The 25,762-nt window shown below is 37.1% G+C and overlaps 3 protein-coding genes and 1 long non-coding RNA gene across 4 annotated transcripts; 3 read left to right on the forward strand and 1 right to left on the reverse strand.

Moving 5' to 3' along the window:
* Positions 1-2,944: 2,944 nt before the first annotated feature.
* Positions 2,945-3,640, forward strand: LOC146724387 (uncharacterized). The gene is made up of 2 exons (XR_014924089.1): positions 2,945-3,487; positions 3,579-3,640. It is a non-coding gene; the product is annotated as an uncharacterized LOC146724387 (long non-coding RNA).
* Positions 3,641-8,539: 4,899 nt separating this feature from the next.
* LOC114941449 (uncharacterized) lies at positions 8,540-9,130 on the forward strand. The gene has a single exon (XM_029316434.1). It carries the CDS (start codon positions 8,540-8,542, stop codon positions 9,128-9,130), a length of 591 nt encoding a protein of 196 aa, XP_029172267.1.
* A 1,920-nt stretch (positions 9,131-11,050) lies between these two features.
* LOC114941451 (uncharacterized) lies at positions 11,051-13,164 on the forward strand. Its single transcript, XM_029316437.2, has 2 exons — positions 11,051-11,488; positions 11,671-13,164. The coding sequence occupies exons 1-2, from the start codon at positions 11,102-11,104 to the stop codon at positions 11,890-11,892; spliced, it is 609 nt and encodes a 202-aa protein (XP_029172270.1). The 5' UTR covers positions 11,051-11,101; the 3' UTR covers positions 11,893-13,164.
* An 8,848-nt stretch (positions 13,165-22,012) lies between these two features.
* LOC146724388 (uncharacterized) lies at positions 22,013-25,098 on the reverse strand. The gene is given in 4 exon segments (XM_085479962.1): positions 22,013-22,618; positions 22,621-22,786; positions 22,788-23,655; positions 23,658-25,098. Coding segments are annotated over 4 exon segments (3,081 nt in total).
* Between the last annotated feature and the right edge of the window lie 664 nt (positions 25,099-25,762).

The following is a 25,762-nucleotide window of genomic DNA, read 5'->3' on the forward strand; positions in this document are numbered from 1 at the left end:
TAGAAATGACCCTATTCTTCAAATGGTTGAAGTGAGCTTTCCATGCCAATTCGGGATCCAAACAGACACCCAAATACCTAAATGCCCAAGAAACGGGAATAGATCTACCATCAACCCTGATATTGAACAAATCACGTCCGATTAGCAGTCAAGCGTTTCTAGGCTTCAATGTAGAAAAAAAACATGCTGGAAGATTTTTCCGGGGCTATCCTTAACCCAAGAATCCTGAGGAAAGAGCTCAACTCATCCAGAGCAATGTTAAGCTGATCTCTCAACATCTTAATATCAGAACTCGAATAATATATAGCCAAGTCGTCAGCATACGCTAAAATTTTAACAGTATTAGGTACATATAGATGAATAATAGAAATATACAGGGTGTCCGGTAACTAACGGACCAATGATTAAGGGCGGATTCTTTGGCCAATTTGGAGACGATTTTTCCTTAGCAAAAATGTTAAGAAGTCAATAATTTTCGAGTTATAAGCAATTGAAAAAAATGGGTTTTTTGAAAACTAAACGTTTTAGAGTTAAAAGTCTAACATAATTACATTCTTTAGTTAATTTCAGGTAGAGTTTATTATAATAAAATTTTAATTTGAGGTTTAGTTATAAAGATACATAATGACAAATATTGGAAAGTTGTAAAAAATGATGACCTTTTTTGACATTTTCGCTGAGAAAAAATTGTTCCCAAATTGACCAAAGAATCCATTTGTAATCGTTGGTCCATTAGTTACCGGACACTCTGTATATATATTAAATAAGATAGGACTAAGTATTTGTCATTCTCTTTTGTAGAGCCACTCCACCAGCAAAGCCAGTAAGAAAACGAACAGAGAAGGTACTCTCAATAAACTTAAGAAATTTATGCGGAAGACCAAATTTTTCCAATAAGATAATCAATGCCTCGGGAAAGACATTATCAAATGCACCGATCAAATCAACGAAGACTACCCCAGTAAACGTTCTCTGTTTATTTGCGATATAAATGTCAGTGATAAATGTGGAAATATTATCAATACAAGATAATCCTCTACGAAATCCAAATTGAAAGTTTCTCATAATATGACAGTTCTCCGCCCACTATTCAATCCTCCTATAGATAAGTTTCTCAAACAAGCTTAAACGACTTGACTACGACGTAACTAGCAATTTTATTTGATTATTTCACGACGTTTCGACCATTTGGTTGTGGTCCTTTTCAAGTGAAATTTCTACAACATAATGTTACACAATATTTTTTAACATACGAAAACTCATTTAAGTGTTAAATTAATAAAATAAGTATAAATTTTATAAACATACCATCAATTAAACCGAGGTTAACATAACATCACACCGGTGTTATTTGAAATCGAAAGTTAAACGTTAAAAGAGGAACACGTCCCATCGTTATGATGTTAAAAGTTAAAAATTTAAAGAGGAACACGTCCCATCGTTATGATGTTTCGTCAACGACTAAACTTGAAACGCGCCACTAAACAATCTTTATTATTTTGTCGTAAATGTTTGTCAAATTCTCGGTGTCTTTCTGTAGGTTAACTGTATTGCCATGCTTCTTTATGAAGAACATTTCAGCAATCTCTCTCTTTCTTACATGTTTCTCGTTATGTAAAATTGTCGGTGATTTCCAATCAAAGTTATGCCCAAAATCACATCTGTGTTTGCTCAAAACCGAATGATTAGACTCATGTAATTTAATATTGCTGGCATGTTCCTTCACTCTAGTGCATAAATGTCTTTTTGTTTGTCCAATGTATGATGCATTACAATTTTCACAGTTAATCTTGTAAACTACATTCGTTTTAATATCATTAGTTATTAAATCTTTACCTCGTTTTATCAGCCTATTCAACTTTTTTGGCAAACTATAAACGACATTTATGTTAGCACTATTAAGTGACCTTTTAATACTGTCGCTAACGTCTTTAACGTATGGGAGTGGAATTACATAATTCTTATCTTGAGCCGAATTCACATTAACGTTATTATCTAAATCGTTACTCAAACTGTCGTTATTATCCGCATTGTGACCGTTACCATTCCTGTTGTTCTTCAGTACATTAATTCTTTTATTTACATACTTATTAATAATATGATCCGGAAAACAATTATTAATTAAAATGTTCTTTACAATCTCAATATTCGTATTATGAAATTGTTCGTTAGAAAGTAAAATTGCATGGTCTACTAAATTGTAAATCGTATTAATTTTGTACTTAATAGGATGACTCGAAAGAAAATTGATGTATCTGCCAGAACATGTAGGTTTCCTAAACCAATTAGTTGTCAATTTATTCCCATTGCGGATAACTGTAGAATTTAAAAAATTAATAGAAGAATTGGTCTCTATTTCATGTGTGAATTTTAAACGTTCATGATAATTATTAAATGTACTTAAAATTTCATTTATTTTAGAGTTAGGTAAAATAACAAAAATGTCGTCCACATATCTATAAAAAGTCTGAACTTTAAAACTTAAAGAATTTAAACAATTTGTTTCCAAGTCATCCATTACTAAGTCAGCTAGTATCGGTGATAGAGGGGATCCCATAGGGCTTCCATAAATTTGTTCATAATACTGCTCGTTAAATTGAAAACTCGTTGAAGTAAGTATTACATCAACAGCGTATAGGAACTGTTGCAAATTAAATTTAGTTTTTAGACTTATGTCACTCCAACGACCCTCAATTGCAGAAAAAACTAAATCTTTTGGAATATTTGTAAACAACGAACAAACATCTAAGGAAATCATTACGTCATCGTCATTAACCATTGTATTTTTAATAGTATTCACAAAAGTCCAAACATCCTTAACATTAGAATCCGGTTTCTTAACAGACTTAACTAATATCTCATGAATGTAACTGGCAATATTCTAAAAGGGACTGCCTAACGATGACACAATGATACTCAATGGATACTCAAAAGGTCACTTAATAGTGCTAACATAAATGTCGTTTATAGTTTGCCAAAAAAGTTGAATAGGCTGATAAAACGAGGTAAAGATTTAATAACTAATGATATTAAAACGAATGTAGTTTACAAGATTAACTGTGAAAATTGTAATGCATCATACATTGGACAAACAAAAAGACATTTATGCACTAGAGTGAAGGAACATGCCAGCAATATTAAATTACATGAGTCTAATCATTCGGTTTTGAGCAAACACAGATGTGATTTTGGGCATAACTTTGATTGGAAATCACCGACAATTTTACATAACGAGAAACATGTAAGAAAGAGAGAGATTGCTGAAATGTTCTTCATAAAGAAGCATGGCAATACAGTTAACCTACAGAAAGACACCGAGAATTTGACAAACATTTACGACAAAATAATAAAGATTGTTTAGTGGCGCGTTTCAAGTTTAGTCGTTGACGAAACATCATAACGATGGGACGTGTTCCTCTTTTAACGTTTAACTTTCGATTTCAAATAACACCGGTGTGATGTTATGTTAACCTCGGTTTAATTGATGGTATGTTTATAAAATTTATACTTATTTTATTAATTTAACACTTAAATGAGTTTTCGTATGTTAAAAAATATTGTGTAACATTATGTTGTAGAAATTTCACTTGAAAAGGACCACAACCAAATGGTCGAAACGTCGTGAAATAATCAAATAAAATTGCTAGTTACGTCGTAGTCAAGTCGTTTAAGCTTATTTTCACCACTAGCGACAAATATTAATTTTGATTGATATTAATTTTAATTGATCGTTTCTCAAACAATTTATGGAGATTGTTAGCAAGCGATATGGGTCTTAAGGAATCATTTCTACTAGATTTCAGTATAAACACTGTGAAATATTGTTTCCATTGGTTGGGATAGATACCCTTGTTAAAAAACAGATTGAAAAACCTTAAAATAAGAATATGAAGCTCTTCAGGCAATTTTTTTTATTATTCTGTGAGAAATAAGATCAGGTCTAGAAGATGATTTAATTTTTAAAGAAGACATAGCCTCGTTGTATTCCGTAGAGGAGAAAGAAACCAACATAAATGGCAAGTTAGATCCCTCACGAATGAGGCAGATTGACAAGTACATCCCTGCCCGATTGCGTAGAGCGCAGGTGATTTACGGACAGGACCCGGTGACCGAGAACACTCGGCCCACGCGACGAGCACGCTCGTCGGCCGGGATAGTTTACGGACAGGACCCGGTGACCGAGAACACTCGGCCTACGCGACGAGAACGCTCGTCGGCCGGGATAGTATACGGACAAGACCCGGTGACCGAGAACATTCGGCCTACGCGACGAGAACGTTCGTCGGCCGGGATAGTATACGGACAGGACCCGGTGACCGAGAACACTCGGCCTACGCAACGAGAACGCTCGTCGGCCGGGATAGTTGGGAGTTTAGGGTTCGAGGAGTGATCTCTGAGAACGCTCGAGAGACCGGTGCGGGAGTGGGGCGAAAAGCCTCGACTGGGCCGCCTTTATACCCGTCAGTTAACCCCCTCCAAGTTAGTCTTGGGGGTAGCCCCGGGGGTGGGGCGAAAAGGCGAATTTCCATCGCGTTTATTATATGGTGGCCCCGAAAGGGGTCGTTTGTATGAGCGCGGGCGGTTGGTCGGTCCTGCGCGTGCGCGGCGCCTAGTGACGACCAATCGGGTCGTCACAAGTCTACCGCTTCAGACTGCGACACATCATGATATGCCATGATTCTTTTAATTTCCCTCTGTTAAACAAATATAGGGCAACTATTAGAAGAAGCCTCATGCTCAACCTCATTTAGCTTATGTCTTCGACAATTGATACAAGAGGGTCTACTTTACAAACAGACCCCTCACCATGAGACGATGGATTCAAACCACATCTAGCACACACGGCATTGTTATCCGAAGCACGACACGTCCTGGAAATATGTCCAAATCTCTGACATTTATTGCACCTTTTTACTCTCTGGATATATGAACGCAGAAACAATCTTTTTCCCATATAAATTACACTAGTAAGAACAGCCGAAATCCTGAAACGCACCAAGTATGAGTCTGAGTCAATATAATTAGTGGACGTTGTGCCATCGCTCTGTTTTTTATGAAAAGGTCTCTTAAGCCTAATCACTTCAAAAAGAGGAGTCCACATGATACTCCATTCAGGAGAGGGTCTAAGATTGTCAATAATCTTCTGAGGAGAATCATCATCGTCAATACCTCGGATAATATATTGTTTAATGACCTTAAAATTAAGAACAAAAGGTAGCATCTTTTACTCGGAAATGTAATCGATGCAAATTTATTGAAATTATCAGCAAATCCATTTGCGAAATTACTATCATTAAAAGTAACAAAAAATGTATTTGTTCTGTTACCAATAGTTTTTAAATCGAAAGCATAATTAAAACATTTAATATTTTTAGATATACGTTTTCCAAAAGCGATAATGCCGTAAGTTTCCGGTTTTCACTTAGAATTCTTTAAATTATTATTACTATTATTGTTACCTTGTTTAGTAGAACTCTTATCTGTAGCCTTATATAATGCAGGGAGCTGTTCCATGAGAACCAGAAAAGACGGCTTTAATTTTAGAGAATATTTATTGATAAGACGAGGATCAGTGGATAGTTTTTTTTTAATATTATCAATCGACTTGTTGTGTGATGCTACAGGCAATCTCTTTCTTCCAAGAATAATATGTCTAACTTTCTCTTCCACAGGAACCTGCGAAGTAGAAGCAGGAGTAGAATCATAAGCAGAATTTTTATCATTGTCATTAGATATATCACAATTATTGAGTGGATGATTAATAGTAGAGACACGCTCATTTTCCATGTTGCTGTCAAGACAACCACAAGAAAGGAAAATTCAAAGGACAATGTGAGAACAAGGAGCATGCCAAGATGGCCAAAATATTAACTATGACACGTGGTAAAATCACGTTTAGTCGTAACGTCTATATAAAACGTAGTCAAAGGCAAATAATAATGAGATGTCAAAGTATATATACAATAGAACAGCACTTAAAATTAAGAAATAAGAAAATCGTACTAAGTTCTAAGAGATTATCTATTATCACACTCTCGATTGTCTTCTGCTGGACGGAACGAACGTTTCGATACCGAGGCTCTCCAAACAATCTCCCCATCTAATTGTACATTTCTTTGATCGCGGAATAATATATTTGTAAAGAGCTAACTTAATGGCTGGAAACAGTATGCACAGTATATATGCGCATGCGCAGTATATGTGAGCAATTGAAAAATAATTATTTTCTTATAATTAGTAAATAATCGACCAACAATAATTTCTAAAGACATAATTGGGACCAACAATCAATTTCTTATCGATTTGACGTATAATTAATTAAAATCTATTAAAATTGTATATTTAGGTAGGCTAACTTCACATTGATATTTATTTTTTTAATAACAATCAAACTAATAATCAACAAAAGTATGACCAACAATGATCAATAAAAGATTAACTATTGATTCCAATTATTGAAACTTCGAAAATCTAATTTTGGTAGGCTAACTTCACAAAACTCATGTACTTGGCACATTTCTAATAATCCAATAGTAATATTACATATATTACATTTTATTGCATTATTGCTGCAATGTTATAGAACAATATTTTTGAAGGCGGACATTTTACCGTTGCTGCAACCTTGCACGATTACTGCAACATTTCACAATACGAGGGTCACTATTTATATTTCGGGAATAGGAACAAAAACAAATAGTTAAGCTGCGAATATATTTTTATTGTTTTTCAAAGTACTCGCCACGATGATCGATACACTTTTGCATGCGCTTAAACCAATTTTCAAAGCATTTATTCCATTCCGAATGAGGTATCTCCAAAACATGATTTTTGAACGCTTCAATAGCTTCTTCGGGCGATGAAAATCGTTGACCACGCAGTTTATTCTTCACGGATGGGAACAAAAAGAAATCATTGGGTGCCAAATCAGGGCTGTACGGCGGATGACCCATCAATTCGATGTTTTGAGTGCTCAAATAGTCTCTTGTTTGAGCCGATGTGTGAGAGCTCGCATTGTCATGATGAAGAACAATCCGACGTCTCTTGTTTGTTTTCCTTATTTCACCGAAGATTTCTGGCAAACAGATGGTTGTGTACCACTCAGAATTTACTGTTCTACGATCCTCTAGAGGCACTGTTGCAATATGACTAGTTTTTCCGAAGAAACAGGCCACCATTATCTTTGAAGTGCTTCGTGCACGAACAACTTTTGTTGGATTTGGTTCATCTTGGAACACCCATACAGTCGACTGCTGCTTACTTTCGGGCTCATATGAATATATCCATGATTCGTCACCTGTCACGATTTTATAAACGTCTTTTGAAGCACCGCGATTGTATTTCTTAAGCATTTCTTTGCACCAATCGACACGAGCCTTTTTTTGAGCGATTGTCAAATTATGTGGGATCCAACGCGAACATAACTTTCGCACAGCTAAGTGTTCATGTAAAATCGCATATATGCTGGTGGAACTAATGCTTAGGGATGCCTCAATCTCACAATAGGTTACATGACGATCTTGCTTAATCATTTCGTGCACAGCATCGATGTTTTCTGGCACTACAGTCGATTTTGGACGACCTTCACGAAACTCGTCGGACAACGAACTACGACCACGATTGAATTCACTATACCAGCGATACACAGTGGTTTTTGATGGAGCTTCATCGCCAAAAATCAAATTAAGTTGATTGACGCACTCTTGTTGTGATAATCCACGTCAAAAGTCGTAAAAAATCATCGCACGAAAATGTTCACGATTCAGTTCCATTTTTTGCCGAGACGAAACTTTCAACTAAATATAAAATAAACAAATAGCGTCCGTATGACAAAATGTTCTGAGTACGTATATCGTCAAAAATGTCAAACTTTACGATGGAACCGTCAGATGGACTCACATGACATCAGTGTTGCCAATTCCCGAAATATAAATAGTGACCCTCGTATTTATGCAATGTTGTAATATTGCAATGAAATGTTGCTATAATGCTGCTGCAATCTTGTTGTGCTGTATGGGCCATATTGTGCTTTGCACCAAGTATATTTGTGTCGACGCGCGCTTGCAATGGTCGGAAGATGGCGGAAAAATCACGTAACTACGAAAGCCAATCAAAAACGGAGTTGGCGCAACTTTTATTATAGGTCTCTACTATTAACCAAGGTCTGTAGATGAACGACGGGAGGGGAAGTAAGGTCGTCGCATTCATATTTCAGCATTGGCCCCAATATGGCGTCGCCAATTCAGCCACCGGACAGCTGTTCAACTATAGTTTTTTTTCACTAACATTTCGTACGACACACACCGACATACAACACACATAACTCTGTGGTCCTAAAATGGCGGCTCATGCGACGATCTTTCTTCTCCTCCCGTCATTAATTTACGGACTTTGCTATTAACCAATGTGTGAGTCCTATAATTAAGGCTCTATAGAAGTATTTTCATTCGCCATTTTTTATTCACCACATGGAAGGTTAGGTTAGGTTAGGTTATACGTCGTATTACCGTGGGACCTGCTGGCGGGGACGTACAAAATAATGTACGACCAGAAGACGGACCTCCGCCGGCAGGGTCTCGCACTGTCACCGAAGACGACGGAGGCGGCCCGGCGACAGCTGAAGCAGGCGGCCATTGAGATATGGTCGGAGGATCTCCTCCGACCAAGAGCAGGTGTCAGGGCCGTCCAGGCCATTCAGCCGGTGCTCCAGGATTGGCTGTCGAGAAAGCCCGGACTTTCTTACAGAGTCGTGCAGGTGCTCACCGGGCATGGGTGCTTCGGGGAGTACCTGCACGACAAGGCTCGAAAAGAGCCTTCTAGGAGGTGTCATCATTGCGCGGAGGTCAGGGACACGGCGCAACATACAGTAGAGTTCTGCCCAGCCTGGGCGGACCAGCGCCGTGCCTTGACCTCCGCCATAGGGGGGGATCTCGGGCTCCCCAGCATGGTCAAGGCCATGCTGGAGAGCCAACAGAAGTGGGAGGCGGTCGCCTCCTTTTGCGAAGAGGTACTTACGCGGAAGGAGGCGGCCGAAAGGGAGAGAGAGGCCGACCCTAATGCGCCCCCAATGCGGCGCAGGAGGGTCGGCCCCAGAGGGAGAAGATTCGCCGCCCAAGCGGCGATAAATTGAGGAGACAGAGGAGGAGGCGGGATAGGGGGGAGGGAGCATGTTTTCTCTCCCCCCGATCCCGCCCGATGGAGGTGTGTAGAAGGGCTCCTTCGGGGACCAAGGCCGAATCCCAACCCATTTTGGGAAGGAGGGAGCCTGGTCCCCGAAGGAGAAACATCAACGGGAGAAGCGGAACGGAGGGGACGCGATTCCACCCTAGGACTCCAGCGTCCTCTCCCTTCCGCTGAGGGAGGCTTCCTCCAAGGAGGGAGTCTCCCGGGAGAGGTCCCGGGTGTCTGGCGCCGAATCCTAACCCCCCTTCGGGGGCGGAAGGAGCGTCAACACCCGGGACAGGAGAGCCGCAGAGCTCGAAGGGCGGGGGCCCTTCGAGCTCATTGCACGCGACTTTCCAAGGAGGGGAGAGGAGTGGTGGTGGTCCCCACTCCTCTCTGCCTGGTGGGCTTGCCCGCCAAACGGGAGGGACGCACCCGAAAGGGGTGCGTCACGGCGTTTCGGAGGCCCCGGTTGCATGCGAAAGCGATTCCCGGGGCCTCCGAGTAGCGCCAGGAGGACCACCGTCTTGGGCCTTCTGCCCATTCCCATCCCCGCATAACCCGAAGCCTCCCCCGAGGTGGAGGGTATGTGTTGAACACATTCCTGACGTAAAAAAAAAAAAAAAAAAAAAAAGGTTATACGTCGTATATACATATGTCAAAATGTCAATACATATTGTCGTTGTATGCCTTTCGATCTCGCAGTTAATTAAAAAAGTTATAAAACACGATATACATCTCCTCTTTCTCGGCCATAGAGCTAAACGCAATGTTATTGCAAAAATTAAGGAATCTGAGAATTTGTATCCTATGGTTGGGATCTCAAGAATTCTCCTTGTTCCTCTTTTAACTTCCCCTATAAAGAAATAGGCGAGAAAAATATTGGTCCGAAAGTTAGCTAAATCGGGAATCGAACCCGAGACCTTCCGCTTGCCGAGCGAATGCTCTTCCAACTGACAAGGGAAGTTCGGCAAGTGTAAAATTCAAAAAAATCTGAAACTTTGTATAAGTTTAGAGTAGATGAACCTAATCACAAAACAATTTTTTTTAGCTGCTGATATTCGGTTTTAGGGGTGCAGCATCCCCTTAAATAAAATCGGTGTTTACGTTTTCAAGCGAATATCGCCGAAATAATGAGAAATATAAAAAAATGTTTCCAGCAAAAGTTTTATGGTTTCGAAAGCTCTTTATAATGGCATGATCATATTTTGCAAAAATGTTTAATTTTTCAAAATACCCCCACCACGTATCTTTTTTTTTTCATATTTAAATTTTTCTTGCAACTAAAATTAAAGTTTATTTCACGCCAAATTCAACCATATATAATAAAGTTGCGATCCGTAAACGTGTTTTTGAGAAATAAACTGAAAACATCCTTACAGGGTATGCTGTCAATTTTATCGGCCCGCTAATTTTGGCTACGACTTCTCTTTCTCCCCTTCTCTCTGTAATTTTTCGCAATACAAGATAACGATAAAACAGATGTTCGTAATAAATCTAATCACGTAACTGATTTTTGTATATTACACATTTTATAAATAATATAGTAGTCAAAATATATCGTAAGAAAAAAATCAAAGTTATCGATAAAGTAATTTCTGATTTAGACCTTTGGTAAAAAAAATTAAAGATTATCGTCTAGAATGAAATAAACACGGATGCACTAACGTATATGTAATATTTCCTGTTATGTACGTCATTATATTTATGAGAACGTTATCAACTTTGAATAGTTGAAAGGTTGAAGGATTATCGAGATTGATGTGATGCAATAAAAGGGAAGGTTATGGGAAGGCTATCTTTAATGTTCGTTTTCCTTATACAATTAGTATAAAAGCCATCCGCTTCTGCATTTCATTCATGTTATTTAATATATTGTACGTGTCATACTTTCTGTGGGAAAATTTCATATAACATTTATTCAAGCATTTATGTCAAAATGTTGGCCATAAATACGGCGAACGTTATAAATTTGTTAATTACAACGTTTCACATTGCAAATCTCGCTGTCACTCCTGTTAATCATCGTGAAGTAGAACTCCACGATGCAATTTCAAATTTAATAAGGGATTCTCTAAAAGACGATATTACGATTGAATATGATTGGGGACTTGATTTTGATGATCCATCGGAACCTCAAGCTGTACAGTTTGTAGATTTGTATGATCCTCATGCTGAAGAAGATAACTATGAAGATGAAGTTTGTATTGTAGATGACGAAGGTGGAAGTGTAGATTTAAATTATAAAAGAAAAGCGGTTGAATATTGGAACAGTGGAAAAAAAAGACGTTTATCCGTTTCTGTTGTACAGAATCGTTTTAGAAAGGTAAATTCTCATTAAAAAATAAGTACAATACTAACTAAATATAGATAAACGTGTATGAATATCATAGTGGATAATAAACAGAAGTCAGGAACAACGTTTCATGTCGCATGTTCATCTGCATTCGATTAATTTTCTTGTGTTTGATATAATCTTTTAAATATTGGATCTTTTTTCTCTTTTAGGTAAAACATGTTTCGCAATTGTACAGATGGCAGGAGTATATAATGCGTGTAGGGACAAACAGAGACAAATTGATATTCATTGCCGAATATGTATTAATAAAATTTCAAGAAACTATTGATAGAGGATCTATTATTCATGACATCGATTTGCGAAGGTGGGCGCTAGAAGCAAAGGAGCAAGTGAATTTTGCTACATTTAAAGCAGGACATTGGTGGATATGAAATTTTAAAAAAGCTCATCGCATTACATCACGTAAAATAACGAAATTTAAAACGCAATCTAATTTACAAGCTGATGCACTGATACATCAAAATGCAGAAGAATTTGTGACAAATGTAAAACCACATATTGCTATAACTGGTGAAGGATCAACTTATAATGCAGATGAAAGCGGTTTTAATCTAGAAATACATTCTGGAAGAACATTAACTAATATGGGAGTAAAGACAGTCGAAGCTACTGTTCAATCTTTATCTTCTATAAGTCATAGTTATACTATTATGCCAATTATATCTGCGGACGGGTATCTTCTTTCGCCTCTATATATAGTCTTAAAAGAAACTACTGGGTCGTTTGAACCACGAGTAGAAGAAACTCTTTTTCGACCTGCTAATGTTTACATTGCGGCTTCAAAATCCGGAAAACTCACAACCCAACACTTTAAAAATTGGTTTTTAGAGGTATAACTTCCGAATACTAAAGAGAAAAGTTTGCTGTTGCTAGATTCATGGACAGGCCATTGCCCGGAACAGTTAATAGAACTTGTACCAAAAGACAAACAAGTAAATATTTTAACAATACCAAAAAAAACAACTGCTTTTATACAACCTTTAGATGTTTTTGGCTTTAGAATCTGGAAAAATTTTATTCGAAGCTTCTCTGATAATGTTATTTTAAATAATTACGATATAAATTTACATTTACGCAATAACATTATAAAATTACAGTCTTTGGCACACAATCAACTTTCTTCTCCAAGATTTCGAAATTTATTTAAATATAGTTGGTATAAAAGTGGCTATTTATCAACACGGCCTGAAAAGTTTGAAAATCCAATCAATTACTGTTCTTTTAAAGAAGAAAAACATATACCGAAATGTAGCATTTGTGATAAAATGGCTTTTATACGTTGTGCATGGTGCAAAAAATACTTCTGTTTTGAACACTTCTTTGAACAATACCATTATTGTAACAATTATATAGAATAAATAATATCTTATTTTTGTAAAAACTACTATATTATTTATAAAATGTGTAATATACAAAAATCAATTACGTGATTAGATTTATTACGAACATCTGTTTCATCGTTATCTTGTATTGCGAAAAATTACAGAGAGAAGGGGAGAAAGAGAAGTCGTAGCCAAAATTAGCGGGCCGATAAAATTGACAGCATACCCTGTAAGGATGTTTTCAGTTTATTTCTCAAAAACACGTTTACGGATCGCAACTTTATTATATATGGTTGAATTTGGCGTGAAATAAACTTTAATTTTAGTTGCAAGAAAAATTTAAATATGAAAAAAAAAAGATACGTGGTGGGGGTATTTTGAAAAATTAAACATTTTTGCAAAATATGATCATGCCATTATAAAGAGCTTTCGAAACCATAAAACTTTTGCTGGAAACATTTTTTTATATTTCTCATTATTTCGGCGATATTCGCTTGAAAACGTAAACACCGATTTTATTTAAGGGGATGCTGCACCCCTAAAACCGAATATCAGCAGCTAAAAAAAATTGTTTCGTGATTAGGTTCATCTACTCTAAACTTATACAAAGTTTCAGATTTTTTTGAATTTTACACTTGCCGAACTTCCCTTGCAGACACGAAACAATATTTTTCTCAATGCTTTCACCCCTCAAAGCGTCGCAATTAGGCCCAGACGCGAATAAACAATAATAAGAATTACTGATCGACAAAAACAACAATAGTATTAACAATAACATTTCCACTGAAAAATCACCTCACTCATATTTTACCATTCCATATTTACCAACCATATCTGAACAATTTAAAAATATTACAAAGAATCTTAATACAAAACTCTCTTACTTCAGCTTAAATAAGTTAAATAAATACATTAAAGTGCATAAGGATAAGGTTCAAACTTTTTCCAATACCAATGTTGTTTATAAAATTGACTGTGCAGACTGTAATGCATCATATGTGGGCCAAACGGGACGTAAATTAAGTACTAGGATTTCGGAACACAAACTTGATATAAATAGAAATACAATAAATAAATCTGTTATAACTAACCATAGGCTTGATTTCAATCACGAATTTAAATGGAATAAAGTAAAAATTCTTGATAAAGAAAATTTCCTCGGAAAAAGATTAATCTCCGAGATGATTTATATTAAAAGACAAACAAATAGTTTGAACTTGCAAACGGACACAGAATGTTTACCTGATACATATATAAGCAGTATTGATAAACTACCGAAACTCTGAAAATAGATACACAAATATAATAAGCTAACACCGCTCGTTTTCACCTTTCGATCACTTTGTCTGTAACATTATAAGTGTGCGGATCTCAGGAATCGATGTTCCTCCTACACTACTGTTTTCACGTTGAAATCTAATTGTATGTAAGTCTATAAACATCTTCATTTTTGTACAACCTATCAAGCTTAATTATTAAATAAATCAATAAATATTTAATAACATTATAGGATTTAAATTATTATGTGTCTATCGGGTCTAATAACCGGAGTAGAAACACAATTTACGAATTTTAATTATCACATTATGACTATGTTGGAGGAATATTGCTTTTTATTTTTACATCATGTTCTCTTTTTCTATTACGATAATATTTGTCAATCATTATATATATCATTGTATTTTTAATGCGTTACATACTCTATGACGTTTATGACTATTCTTGATGTATATATTACCGTTATGACACCGTTCATTAGTTTGTAAATTTAGAATTTAATCAGCGTTGATAATGGTCAAAATATTGACCGAAACGTTCGTTTTGTATTTATATTTAAAGAGTACTTATGTTTTAATTATTTTTTGTCACCTTTTATTGTAATTCATTATTAGACATTACATTAAAGAATATTATTTTTTTATATATGACTTCACTATTTAACATAATTTGAATTTTTATATTTACTGCTCTTAACAGCCTTTTACCAAATTTATTATAATTTAATAAGAGCCTTAAATTATTACGAAATAATAAGAATATTAGATCGGCTCTTTTTGATATAAAACACGATATACATCTTCTCCTTCTCGGCCATAGAGCCAAACGCGATGTTATTGCGAAAATTAAGGAATAATTTCTCGGGTTCGATTCCCGATTTAGTCAACTTTCGGACCAATATATTTTTCTCGCCTATTTCTTTACAGGGGAAGTTAAAAGAGGAACAAAGAGAATTCTTAAGATCTCTACCATAGGATACAAATTCTCAGATTCCTTTGAATCCTATGGTTGGAAACAAGAAGATGGATAGTTGCTGAAGTTCAGTAAACATCAAAACCGCGAAATCGGTATATAATAAAGTTTTATAGTTGCGTTAGGTTAAATCCGTTGACGAACTATTGTGCGGGACAATAACTGTACCTGATAGCGTTATCCTGAAAAGGAAAATAAAACATTTCGTAAAGTGAAATAACCGGCTCAGTGTACTTACCTGCATCTTGATCTCCCACGACGATCCTTTCCGGACAGTCAGAAGTCGACGGCGATCCAACGGCGAAGTCCACAGCATCCCTTGATGACTTGGAATAAAAAGGAAACCATTAATAAAGTCGAAACCCATTGTGGTCGTGACAACAAAGCGTTGCGTCACTCAGCAGGTACGAACCTGTTGCGGCGGCCATCTTAGAAGTCCTTTGAGCGGCGAGCCGACAAAGCAGCGACGGGGATCCACACATCCTGGCGAGCTGAAACAAAGAGGGAGGGTCAATCGGCAAACTACCTTGACACTTATTCAGGTCAAAGTGTCTGGTGACCACTATTAAGGCGAAAGCGGTGCGTTCTGTGCCGATAAGTCAAGTATTTTATATTTGTTCGGTCACAGTAAAATAAAGCAGCCGTGAGTTTTGTCAGGTGCGAGCCTGTGCGGTGTCGTAGCTTTGCGAAAGTTAATGTAGCATATAAAGCACGGCATTTAGCCAAATCTCTATGATCTCTTGAAAAATATAATTTTCGCAATAACATCGTGTTTGGCTCTATGGCCGAGAAGGAGGAGGTGTATATCGTGTTTTATATCAAAAAGAGCCGATCTAATATTCTTATTATTTTAAAAAAGTTATGTGAAATATCGAGTCTATTAAACTTAAAATAATTGTTACAACAATCAACACATCATGTTTTCGGTGTCGCATAAAATATGATGCTTCCAAAATGCCTGGCTGCGTTGTTATGAACTGCAGTAATAGATCTGAAAAAAAGTTTAAACTTATTTTGAGTTTAATAGACTCGATATTTAAGATAACATAATTAACTGCGAGATCATATGTATATACGGCGTATAACCAACGGAGGTAAAGGAGGGAACATTAGGGCCAGCTTGTTGATGCGGGGGTGAAGCACTGGCGGGGAGGGGGATTCGATCGTCGGCCATGTTTTTATGGGCCACTCATGCTGCTATCTATCGGACAATGCCAGCATCATTTGGCGTATCTAGGTGGAGGGTGAAGTATCGGAGCGTTATAAAAATATGTTTTTTAACATGTTACAAAACGCAATTAACAAAAAGCATTAGAATTAAATATATTCAATTCAATTCAAGTTTATTCCGAACTCCCCTAGAGGCTGCCAGGGCGTTTTCAAGGGACCGCCAAACCCCTTACATCCTCCTTCTCGTTACAATATGTTATTATTAAATATATTAATATTCCTTATTTTTATATTGCAAAGCAAATAAATACTAGCGGTGTTAGTCAAAGGCATCTTTTCAATAAGTTAATATTATTTAAAAGAAATTATATATGTACATATTATGTTTTATATTTGTTTCTTATATTATTGTATATGTTCTTATATTATATAATAAATTTTTCTGCATTATCAAAATTACACAGATAATACAGCTAAGTATTGATAGATAGCAGCACGAGTGGCCCATATATAGGGTATTGCCCCTATAAAGAAGTAAGGGAGATAAGGAGTGAAGGAGGAACCGGATGAAATCACTGTACAACTTATCTATCGTCTAACACTTAATATAATTGAAATAATCGCAAAATACAGGGTGAGTCATTTTAATCTATGGACCCGAATATCTTCCAAATTACGGTATCTACGAAAAAATGGTTTAGATAAAAGTTGACCAGGACAGAGAGGGTCATTCAATTGTACCATTGGTTTTGACCTTGAGGTCAATTTTGAAGTTTATTTCAAGGTCACGATGGTTTTTTTAAATAGGACACCCTATTTTTGACTGCGGATTTTGAAAGAGCGGAAACTTTTACATCAAACTTGTCTTATAAAAAAATTGTTTTTGCGACCTTGGAAAGGTCAAAAATAAAGATGAAATGCCTGAAAAACGATCTGGTGTATTTTTCTGAAATGACGTGGTTTTCTGGGTAACACAAATGTGCATAATGCTTAAACAAAGTCAATGAATTGTAAAAGTGTAAATCACTTTGACTAGCTTGACCTTGAGGTCAATTTTCAAGGTTGTTTGAGGTTTATAACGCATTTTTTTATTAGTAAACCCTATTTTTGACCGCAGAATCCGTTTCTTGACAATGGACTCTTAAACAATGGCACATTTTACATGAGCATAAGGATTTTTTAGTTTTTCGACCTGACCTTTTGAAGGTCATATCAAGGTCAAAAGCACTTTCATCTTACTTTTAGCGTTACCCGGAAACGACGACGTGGACGTAGTAAGTTTTGTTTCCTTTAGGGTGCTTGATTATTGCGAGTCCCCTTGCCTCTCACGTCGGGATGCTTGATTATTGTGAGTCCCCTTGCCTCTCACGTCGGGGTGCCTGATTATCGTGAGTCCCCTTGCCTCTCACGTCGGGGTGTTTGATTATCGTGAGTCCCCTTGCCTCTCACGTCGGGGTGCTTGATTATCGTGAGTCCCCTTGCCTCTCACGTCGAGGTGCCTGATTATCGTGAGTCCCCTTGCCTCTCACGTCGGGGTGCTTGATTATTGTATTTCCCCTTGCCTCTCACGTCGGGGTGCTTGATTATTGTATTTCCCCTTGCCTCTCACGTCGGGGTGCTTGATTATTGTATTTCCTCTTGCCTCTCACGTCGGGGTGCTTAATTATCGTGAGTCCCCTTGCCTCTCACGTCGGGGTGCTTGATTATTGTATGTCCCCTTGCCTCTCACGTCGGGGTGCCTGATTATCGTGAGTCCCCTTGCCTCTCACGTCGCGGTGCTTGATTATCGTGAGTCCCTTTGCCTCTCACGTCGGGGTGCTTCATTATTGTATGTCCTCTTGCCTCTCACGTCGGGGTGCTTAATTATTGTATGTCCCCTTGCCTCTCACGTCGGGGTGCTTGATTATCGTGAGTCCCCTTGCCTCTCACGTCGGGGTGCTTGATTATTGTATGTCCCCTTGTCTCTCACGTCGGGGTGCCTGATTATCGTGAGTCCCTTTGCCTCTCACGTCGGGGTGCTTGATTATCGTGAGTCCTCTTGCCTCTCACTTCGGGGTGCTTGATTATTGTAAGTCCCCTTACCTCTCACGTCGGGGTGCCTGATTGTCGTGAGTCCCCTTGCCTCTCACGTTGGGGTGCTTGATTATCGTGATTCCCCTTGCCTCTCACTGACACTGTAATTCAAATGAACTACCCACGGAGTAATTGTTCAAAATTACCTCCGTTGACTTCAAGACATAACTGCAATCTATTTTGAAAACTATCCACAGTTCTAAGCAGGGTAGCTCTAGGAATGGCTGCACAAGCTCTACGAATGCGGTCCATAAAATCAGGTCTTGTGGTAGGTCGTTTAGCAAAAACAACATTTTTCAAGTATCCCCATAAAAAGAAATCGGGCGACGTCAGATCTGGTGAGCAAGGAGGCCATTCAACTGGACCCCTTCGTCCAATCCATCTGTCATTGTAACTGGCATTTAAAAAGGCACGTATAATGAGTGCATAATGCGGTGCAACACCATCTTGTTGAAGCCACATTCTTGCTCTTGTTGCTAAGTCAACATCTTCTAATAAGCCTGGTAAGTGATCTCTTAGCAACGATAAGTAACTGTGTCTATCAATGTTTTCTTCAAAAAAATAAGGTCCAATCAAATAACCATTTACAATGCCGCACCACACCATAACACTCCATCGATTTTGATGATCTATTGGCTTATACCAGTGGGGATTAACATCTGACCAATAATGGCAGTTGTGTCTATTAAGTTGTCCGTCACTATAAAATTTAGCCTCATCTGAGAAAAGCACATACTAAAAAAATTAGGATCATCGTGTAACATTTGTAAAGCCCACTGGCAAAAAGCAATACGCATCAGATGATGATTATGCTGTAAAGCCTGCGTAAGAGTTATGTGGAAAGGGTGATAATTTAGAGCTCTTAAAATTCTAACAACAGTTCTTTGTGGTATACCTATTTCCCTTTCAATCTGGCGAGTACTAACATGAGGATTAAGGTGAACTATTGCTAAAATAGTTACAGCTCGCGCATCATTTTCGTCATATTTATGATGTTGACGTTGACGAACAAGATGTCCATTGCGAGTTCTTTGGACTAAACTACGTATTGTCATATCAGTTGGATGTCGTCTTTCAGGAAAGGTATCGGATACCTTTCGACCTGACTTTTTGAAGGTCATATCAAGGATAAATGGAAATCCATTTTTACTACGAGAGCAGCGGATGTAAGGTATCCGATACCTAATGCTAATAATCAACGATTGAAAAAAACTAAACAATTACGTTTAATTTAAGATTTATAATTATTGTTATAATAGTTTTATTCCTTTTTTTTCTTACTCACTTCTGCATAATTGAAAAATTTACTATTTAAAGTTGCTTAAATTTAAAAATTCCAAACATACATACAGGGTATGTAGGTAATTACATTCACAAGTTACCTTTCCAGAATGGCTGATTATAGTTCTAATGAGATTGTTGATATTATATTAGTTTTAGGGGAGTGTCATAGCAATTACAATGCAGCATCAAGGCTTTATGCTCAACGTTTTCCTGAAAGGCGACATCCAACTGATATGACAATACGTAGTTTAGTCCAAAGAACTCGCAATGAACATCTTGTTCGTCAACGTCAACATCATGAATATGACGAAAATGATGCGCGAGCTGTAATTATTTTAGCAATAGTTCACCTTAATCCTCATGTTAGTACTCGCCAGATTGAAAGGGAAATAGGTATACCACAAAGAACTGTTGTTAGAATTTTAAGAGCTCTAAATTATCACCCTTTCCACATAACTCTTACGCAGGCTTTACAGCCTAATCATCATCTGATGCGTATTGCATTTGCCAGTGAGCTTTACAAATGTTACACGATGATCCTAATTTTTTTAGGTATGTGCTTTTCTCAGATGAGGCTAAATTTTATAGTGACGGACAACTTAATAGACACAACTGCCATTATTGGTCAGATGTTAATCCCCACTGGTATAGGCCAATAGATCATCAAAATCGATGGAGTATTATGGTGTGGTGCGGCATTGTAAATGGTTATTTGATTGGACCTTATTTTTTTGAAGAGAACATTGATAGACACAGTTACTTATCGTTGCTAAGAGATCACTTACCAGGCTTATTAGAAGATGTTGACTTAGCAACAAGAGCAAGAATGTGGCTTCAACAAGATGGTGCTGCACCGCATTATGCACTCATTGTACGTGCCTTTTTAAATGCCAGTTACAATGACAGATGGATTGGACGAAGGGGTCCAGTTGAATGGCCTTCTTGCTCACCAGATCTGACGTGAGAGGCAAGGGGACTCACGATAATTAAGCACCCCGACGTGAGAAGCAAGGGGACATACAATAATTAAGCACCCCGACGTGAGAGGCAAGGGGGCATACGATAATCAAGCACCCCGACGTGAGAGGCAAGGGGACTCACGATAATCAAGCACCCCGACGTGAGAGTCAAGGAAACATACAATAATCAAGCACCCCGACGTGAGAGGCAAGGGGACATACAATAATCAAGCACCCCGACGTGAGAGGCAAAGGGACTCACGATAATCAGGCACCCCGACGTGAGAGGCAAGGGGACTCACGATAATCAGGCACCCCGACGTGAGAGGCAAGGGGACTCACGATAATCAAGCACCCCGACGTGAGAGGCAAGGGGACTCACGATAATCAAGCACCCCGACGTGAGAGGCAAGGGGACTCACCATAATCAAGCACCCCGACGTGAGAGGCAAGGGGACTCACAATAATCAAGCACCCCGACGTGAGAGGCAAGGGGACTCGCAATAATCAAGCACCCTAAAGGAAACAGAACTTACTACATCCACGTCGTTGTTTCCGGGTAACGCTAAAAGTAAGATAAAAATGCTTTTGACCTTGATATGACCTTCAAAAGGTCAGATCAAAAAACTAAAAAATCCTTATGCTCATGTAAAAAGTGCCATTGTTTAAGGGGATGCTGAAGTCAGAGCCGAACTCCAACGGGATAGCGCCCTCATCTTAGAGCAATTAAAATTGTCGGTAATTACCGACAATTCTACTTCCGCTCTTACCGACAATAATCTATATAATATAATTTCTACTTTATTGTGCCCTGTGCACAATAAATTGATAGAAAAAATATTAGGAATATAAATATTATTAGGAATAAGAATTATTTAAAAAAAAAATAAAAGATTCTAGTAAAAATACCAATTTGGGTATAAAGGATTAGTAAAAGCTAATAAGCTCTTTATACTCGAATTTGTATTGTATATCAGTATTTTTTCAATTTTATTATTTAAAAATAATTTCTATTCTAATATTTATCATTTATTCCTAATATTTTCTCTATTGTGCGCAGAGACTAACAGACACGTGGTTTGTTGATAGAAGTGTCGTCGTATGTAAAGAAACGACACACTTATTTTTCTTTTTTCTTTTTTATTGTAGTTTTATAAAAAGAAAGAATAGAATGAGCCCCGTTCGCCGCCCATTCTCGTGAGATGCAACCAACAAATTTAGTTTTCGTCTCTCCGTGTATATTTTAGTTTATGCACTACGCATGTAAATAAATTTTTTTCTTTAGAAAAAAATGCTACTTTTTGCATACATACAGTATGCAAAAATGAGCGCAGTAATGAGTGCACTATATTTTATCTATCAAATTTATCACATCACATAATATCAATTATAATTTAAAAAATTTAATAATTGATTTATTTATAATGTATCATTTATTTTCTTGGGAAAAGCGACAACGTATCATTTTCTATAATAGTGAGAAAATGACGTCTCATGCGCACTACGTCACGAGAATATGTTTCCTCACAAGGATTTTTTCCCAAAACTATATCTGTGACAAAGGCCGCAGCGTAAATTCCACAACACAAAGCATCTGGTTGTGTTTGCACTTTTTCAAAAATTATATCACCTACGTTTATTTTAGGAAAACGTTTATGAATATAATTTTTTTCCTTCGCTGCCAATTTTTCGTATGTGCAGTTGGGTATGCTGTCATACACGCGAAGTTTTGTGCCGTCGAAGAAAATGCATCGCCAGTGATCAGTACAATTCCCTCCAATGATTTGTAAGCTTTTGCAAGTATCATTGGCTGTAATCAGTTCTGAGAATTCTATGTACTGAACGCTTTGCGTTTCGAAACAAGAAGTTTCTCTAACGATGCGTAAGAATCTATCTAACGATTTATCGTTGAGTTTGGTCTGTGCAGGCAAAACATTCTTTTCCACCAAATAAAAAGGAGCAATTGTATCATCCAAAACTTTTTTACGTTTCGCTATTTCATCTTTAGTCAGTTCTCGTTTATTTTTTGAATAACTGACTAAAATGCACAATCGTTATCTTGCTCTGTATCAGTCAAAATAGTGTTTGTCACATCTGTTAGCAAAACGTTATTTTTTAATTGTTTGCTTTCTTGTTCAATATCTTTTTTTTCTATATCATTTGTTTTTACAGTTTCCAGCTGGCTAATTTTCCTTTTAGACGCTTTTTTGAGCATCTATTATATATTCTGGATTTCTAATAGGCATATGCCTATTATGACGGCTATCCAAGATTTCTGGAAGCATACAGTCATAATAAAAACGTGTTAGGAAAGGCAGCATTTGATTTTCCCAAAAGTCTTTATCTGTATTGACTATTATAGTTTTGAAGCTTTTGGGGGTCCATATAGTGAATATACAATAATTTCGCTGCGTTATATTCAACTGCCCCTGAATTTGATAAAAGAATCGATGATTTCGATTTATTTTATCATTGTTTTTTTTGTCAAATATACCTTTTAGTAAAGGCAATTTTTGTACTGCCTCATCAGCTGTAAAATTCTCAGCTGATAGAGGACATTTTATCTCCACCAGACCATCATCATCAATAAGTCCATCGGGAGAAGCACCCAAGCATGGATTGTCATTATCAATAAACAATCCACATGGTTTAATTATTTTATTAATTTTTGCAGCCAACTCTGTCCTGGCAACTTCCTCCTTATCGCGACCATATTTAATGGCGGCCGTATCAATGTGTGGAGGATATAAAATGCTTTTCACAGTCGCTGCACAAGACGTTGTTGGTCTCATGCGACATATGGTTCCAAAATTGGATGCTGTTAGCATTTCTCTTCTCAGTGAATGCCACAACTCACAATTACTTTGGCCTCTTGTCTCGTGTTCAATTTTTTGCCTGTTTGCTGCATTTTCCACCAACTTTTCTAAGTGATTTATTTCAAGTTGTTTGTATGCATCTAATGGAATATCAGGCTTTTGTGATTGTGGACCATAATAAAGATCTGTTCCGATCTCTCTTTTGAATTTTTTTGGTCTGCTATGCATTTTTCGAGACTCTTTAGTTTTCACAACCTTTTTTTTCGTCGGTTTTCTAAATTTTCGACAATCAGAGGAACATTCTTGTCCATGCTTTTATATACTTGCGAAAGAACTTGTTGATTATTATGTTGCACAACAGATCCCGCAATTCTAGCATTATAAGAACCTCGTAGGCCGAAATTTATGCGCTTTCCACCTATTTCTTTGCAGATTATCGAATTAAACGCTTCTGCAGGATTGTTTGTCAAATTTAATAACAAACTGTCGGAATAAGCGCTCAAGTACATGACAGCATTCTCAACTTTTTGATATAAACCGTGCAATTTCAAATACGGCACATAATTTTTCTCACAATTTTCTTTGCATATACGGCCGCGTTCTTTGCATCTTTTATGTTCACCAAAAATATGGCTAGGAATGTTCAAAATATCATTTTGTAATTCCGTAGCTTTGCTATGCTGAGGCAGATTTTCTTGCTGTCGTAGAGCAGCTGCCTCTAACACTTCTTTCCGTATTTTTAAAATGTTTTTTACAACATTTCGTGGCTCTACAAAGCCACGTTTTCTATTCTGTTTTGGCTGAACTGTCTCTGCAACAATTTTCAGTTTTTTGCACAAATTACGAAGCAAATGATTAGTGCATTCTATTTTTTTTACAGTTATCATTTGTTCGCGATACGGTGCATTATTTTTTATAGACTGATATACATTGCTGTCGCCATCAGCAATAACTGTTTTATATATCAATCCATGCATTTCAAGACTGCTATTAAAGCCTTCTACTATGGCATCGCTTTCCATTTCTGTAGAACTAGCATTGCGGTCAAAATTTTTATAACATTTATGATTATTTGGCTCCAAACCATTTCGCTCCGCTCTGTCACATACCGTACAAAATTTATTGCGGATACCAATAAAGAGAACTTTTCTTGTACGGTAACCAATTATGGCACCAACACCAGAAAGTGAATCGTAGGCGTTACCGTACGACCTCTTCATCCAACTACCATCCGCTACAACGGTAATATATGGAATGCCATTTATAACTTCATTCCTCTCGAGAGCGAGTTGCTTTTCGAGCTCGCCCGCCATTTTCATACTTTCCATGGCGGTTTTTTGAAAATCATCAACTATATTTTCTCGATTTTCTATATACATTTTTTCAGTCATGCAAGGAATATTTATACCCGCACAGAATTCTTCCAGTTGGGCATAACCAATTCCAGCTGTTATAGTTGTAACTACAGCAGCTTTATTAAGATCCAAATTTTGAATTTCTTTTGTGGGTTCTGACCATATGTTGTTTTCATAGCCGCACATTTGGCATTTGAAGTACAACTGCGTCAATAATCCAAGCTTACGAGTCTTTATGAGTTTCCAATCTTTAAATTGGCACTCTATTCCTCGCGCATGATTATCAAATACTCTGTGGATCTCATTCAATATAAAAGAAATGTCGACAATGCGACGACCTTCAAGCATGCATTCCTGGATACGATTTGTATCCAGAGGGCTATTATCGATAACAAAATAATTGTCATCTTTGCTTTCGATATTTTCATTACACATACCTGTTTCTGAAACTGACTCCAGGCATTGCACTGTTTGAGTACTAATTTCTGAATTCATCGCATCGGGAAGTGATTCTACCAATTTCAGAAAATCGATGGATTCATTGTCAGTACTTTTGTTAACAATTTGCACTGTTTGAATACTAATTTCTGAATCCATCTCATCGGGAAGTGATTCTACCGATTTCTGAAAATCGATGGATTCATTGTCAGTACTTTTGTTAACAATTTGCATTATTTGAGTACTAATTTCTGAATCCATCGCATCGGGAAGTGATTCTACCGATTTTTGAAAATCGATGAATTCATAGTCAGTACCTTTATTGCTCCTGGAGTCATTTGATTGTTGCGCCTTTATCTGTTGTCGTCTGCAAAGAAAAATAAATGTATTATATTTTGTAAAATATAATATATTATAAAAATAAGATATTTATTTCATTATTTTATAATGTTGAAAAAAAGATAAATCTGAAAAATAACTGCAGTCTTTTGCTTATAAATCTTTGTCTAATAAAGAAAATTACATACTACAATACATAATGTTTTGACAACATAAATGCTTTTATTTTTTATAA

Source organism: Nylanderia fulva, unplaced genomic scaffold (genome assembly GCF_048542155.1).
Source record: "Nylanderia fulva isolate GAGA-0341 unplaced genomic scaffold, ASM4854215v1 Scaffold135, whole genome shotgun sequence".
NCBI lineage: Eukaryota > Metazoa > Arthropoda > Insecta > Hymenoptera > Formicidae > Nylanderia > Nylanderia fulva.

What these genes read in the sequence shown, in the direction of transcription:
- LOC114941451 (XM_029316437.2), top strand. Translation starts at nt 11,102, where the DNA reads ATGTTGGCCATAAATACGGCGAACGTTATAAATTTGTTAATTACAACG. An exon ending in TACAGAATCGTTTTAGAAAG is followed by an intron (nt 11,489 to 11,670) that starts GTAAATTCTCAT and finishes TTTCTCTTTTAG; the next exon opens with GTAAAACATGTTTCGCAATT.
- LOC114941449 (XM_029316434.1), top strand. Translation starts at nt 8,540, where the DNA reads ATGTACGACCAGAAGACGGACCTCCGCCGGCAGGGTCTCGCACTGTCA.